General features: G+C 48.4%; 1 protein-coding gene across 1 annotated transcript; it reads left to right on the top strand.

The window, feature by feature from the left end:
- The first annotated feature begins 559 nt into the window (after nt 1-559).
- On the top strand, nt 560-2,974 carry LOC147635329 (uncharacterized). The gene has a single exon (XM_086802568.1). It carries the CDS (start codon nt 820-822, stop codon nt 2,704-2,706), a length of 1,887 nt encoding a protein of 628 aa, XP_086658694.1. The 5' UTR covers nt 560-819; the 3' UTR covers nt 2,707-2,974.
- Nucleotides 2,975-3,401: the final 427 nt, after the last annotated feature.

Here is a 3,401-nt window from a genome sequence, read left to right as displayed (position 1 = left end):
TCATCTCCTCCCCCCCCTCTCTCTCTCTCTCTCTCTCTCTCTCTCTCTCTCTCTCTCTCTCTCTCTCTCTCTCTTGCGCGCGCGTGTGCACATATGCATGCGCACTTTGTCTCTCTCATCAAGCACATGTGTGCACACACTTCATTTTCTTAACTGACTAGCTAATGAAAATTAAAGGTTTGATGCATGCGCATTTTGTCTCTCTCAAGCACATGTGTGCACAGACTTCATTTTTCTTAATTGACTAGAGCTAGTGAAAATTAAAGGCTCGATCCGCCAACTGGCCACAAAGAGATGAGGCAAGTAGGCATTCTCGCGCGCGAACACTTAAGGAAACAAGTGCCATGTGGGCTACCAGAGGTAGTTTCTATTCAAACGGTAAGACAAGAAAAGTAAAGGTTTGATGTTGTTAAAAAACTGATATGAAAGGTTGCGTGGAAGTAATCTTCATGGGGCAACGTGAATTATGTCTTACTATAAACTGTTTGAAAGGGTATTTATATATTAAACAGCCGGCAAGCCAGCTTGTAAACGAGGCACAGCCAGCTTGCCATGTAGCCGGCCATAACACCACCACTTCCTCCTTGTCTCTGCTCTACCCCCAAAAAAAAAACTCCTCCGCCCATCAACGCATAAGCTCCCCTTCCGCCATAGCCACAGTCCTCCTCTCTATGTTTCTCTCTGCCTTTCCTCATGGCCATTTTGCATCACCTTTCTGCCCATCAAAGCTGAAGGTTCCCTTTCCCCGCAGAGTCCTCATCCCTGCGTTTTTCGATGTGTTTTCCATGGTCATTTCCATGTGATCCATGACCCTCATGCATGGAGAAAATCGAAGACATCCTCACTGTCCCCCTCCAACTCACAGATGCCCTCCGCCACTTGGCCAATGAGGCCGGATCCTACCGCCAGGAGTGTGCGGAGCTCAAATCCAAGGCAGAATCCCTGGCTCAGCTTCTCCGAACTGTTGCCCGCGGCTCTGGTGATGGGGGCGGAGGCCTCTACATGCGTCCCATGTGGCGCATCATGCAGGAGCTTGAGAAATCGCTTGGAAAAGCCCTCATTTTGGTCAGAAAGTGCAGGAGGAATGGGGTCATCGCGAGGGTAATCACTATCACATCCGCCAATGATTTCAAGAGGGTAAACCATCTCCTGGATAATGCTGTAGCGGACATCACATGGCTTCTCAGCATATCAGGGGTTGCAGGGGGCAAACTTGAGCTCAATGGGTTGCCCCCCATTGCCTCCTCAGAGCCCATGATGAGCCTGTTTTGGGAGCAAATTGCGCTGCTCCAGCGTGGGACTGAAGATCAGAAAGAAGATGCGGCTAATTCTCTGGGGCTTCTTGCTCGTGACAACGACAGGCTCGGGAGGATCATAGTAGAAGAAGGGGCTGTTGTGCCCATGCTGAAAGTGCTTACAGATGGGACACCCAAATCAAGGGAAGCTGCAGCTAAGGGACTGGGATACATGGCCAAGGATGCCAATGTTGTCAATCAGATGATTGCAGATGGGATTGCACCTGTCTTTGTAAAGATCCTCATTAATGCACCCATGAGAGTCCAGACGGCTGTTGCTTGGGCACTGTCAGAAACAGTAGCCATGGACCCTAAGCAGCAAGAGACATTCATGGAGCATCTTGCCATTGGGCCACTTGTGGGGCTCCTTGGTGAGTCACTCGAAGCACCGGACCAGGTGCAGCAGGTAGTTTCCATACACAAGCTGGTGTCAACCGTGGTTGCAAATCGAGCTCAGCAAGAACAGCTTGTGAGCCCAACTCTAAAACCTGTCACCAAACCAGGTGACAAGCCCATTTTGATGCCACCAAAGCCAAACAACATAGCTGGAGCTGCCGGAGTTGTCCGGTTGAATTCAGATCATGGAAGAGGGTTTACACAGAGGAAGCTCAACAGAAGAGAGAGAGACAATGAGAGCCCTGAAGTGAAGGCAGAACTCAAAGCCGAGGTAGCTCGCGCCTTGTGCATGCTAGCCAAGGGTAACTCAAAGACCAGCAAGAGTATAACTGAGACCAAAGCACTTTTGTGTTTTGCCACATTGATGGAGAAGTTTACGGGGGCAGTGAGGTTAAATTCTGCCATAGCTCTGATGGAGATCGCGGCAGTGGCAGAGAATGATGTAGACCTCAGAAGGACAGCTTTCAAGATGAGCTCCCCTGCTGCCAAGGCAGTGGTGGACCAACTTCTGCGGCTTGTCGATGAGGGCGACCCGGCATTGCAGGTAGCATGCATCAAGGCCATTGGGTGCTTGTCAAGGACATTCCCAGTGAGGGAAACCAGGGTAGTGAAGCCTCTTGTTAAACAACTGGAAGCCACAGATGCGGTTGCCGCAGAGGCGGTGATGGCCTTGGAGAAGTTTGCATGCAGTGAGAATTTTCTTCACACTGAGCACTGCCAGGCCATTGTGGAAGCTTCAGGTGCTACTCAACTTGTGCAGCTGATTTATTTTGGAGAAGGCCAGGCCCAGATCTCTGCAGTGACGCTCATGTGCTACCTTGCCTTGCATGTTGGAGAGAGTGAAGCCCTTGCCAAAGCAGAGCCCCTGCCAGCATTGAAAGGGTTTACAAAGAGCCCAACTCTGAGTCAGCGTCCTGCCCTTGAGAAACTGCTGGGACAAGCCATCACTCGCCTCCAAATCTTCCAGGAAAAGGTCACCAGGAATGCTTCTGATCATCACTTCTGTTATGACTAATTGGTTTGCCTTTCTTGGTGTATGCAAAAAAGATTCTATGCTGTTCTTACAGGCAGCTTGCAATGGTGAAGCCAAAATGTCTGTTGTGAGGCTCATTTGTACAGTAGTCATGTGGACCATAATAATTAATTTCTCTCTCTTTTTCTTGGCTTTTGAAGTGTCTTTTAGATCAAGGTCAAATGACCTTTTATGGTCTATGCCTGACATGATCATTCCCATATTTTGGCCTCTCAAAGATGCTTAAATTAATCAACTTATTTTTGTGAAACATCTCCCTCCTTTGCTCTAGATGTCCCTTCATCTCTCTTCCATAGCTCAATCTGAGAAATTATTTAAGTTAGGTGTACCCATTGATTTGAGAGAGAGAGAGAGAGAGAGAGAGAGAGAGGGGGAGGAGAACGGATCAAGAAAACATGCACACATGCATGTACATAATGTGTGCGCGTGCGCATGCATATGCATGAAAGAGAGGGAGAGAGGAGAGAATGCTTGCCAAAATGTCATTCATTTTGCTTGTTGAGAATGTTTGTCAAAAAAAAAAAAAAACCCTCTTGGCTTATTACTAGGATTAAAAGTTTTTTCATCACCCCCTCCTCTCTCTCTCTCTCTCTCTCTCTCTCCTTCACACACACATACACATCCCCTCCTCTCTCTCTTTCTCTCTCTCCTTCACACACATACAGATACCTCGCTCT

Source organism: Cibotium barometz, chromosome 9 (genome assembly GCF_041138505.1).
Source record: "Cibotium barometz isolate CiBa-2024 chromosome 9, ASM4113850v1, whole genome shotgun sequence".
In the NCBI taxonomy this organism is placed as follows: domain Eukaryota; kingdom Viridiplantae; phylum Streptophyta; class Polypodiopsida; order Cyatheales; family Cibotiaceae; genus Cibotium; species Cibotium barometz.
This window is presented reverse-complemented; position numbering and strand designations above follow the sequence as displayed.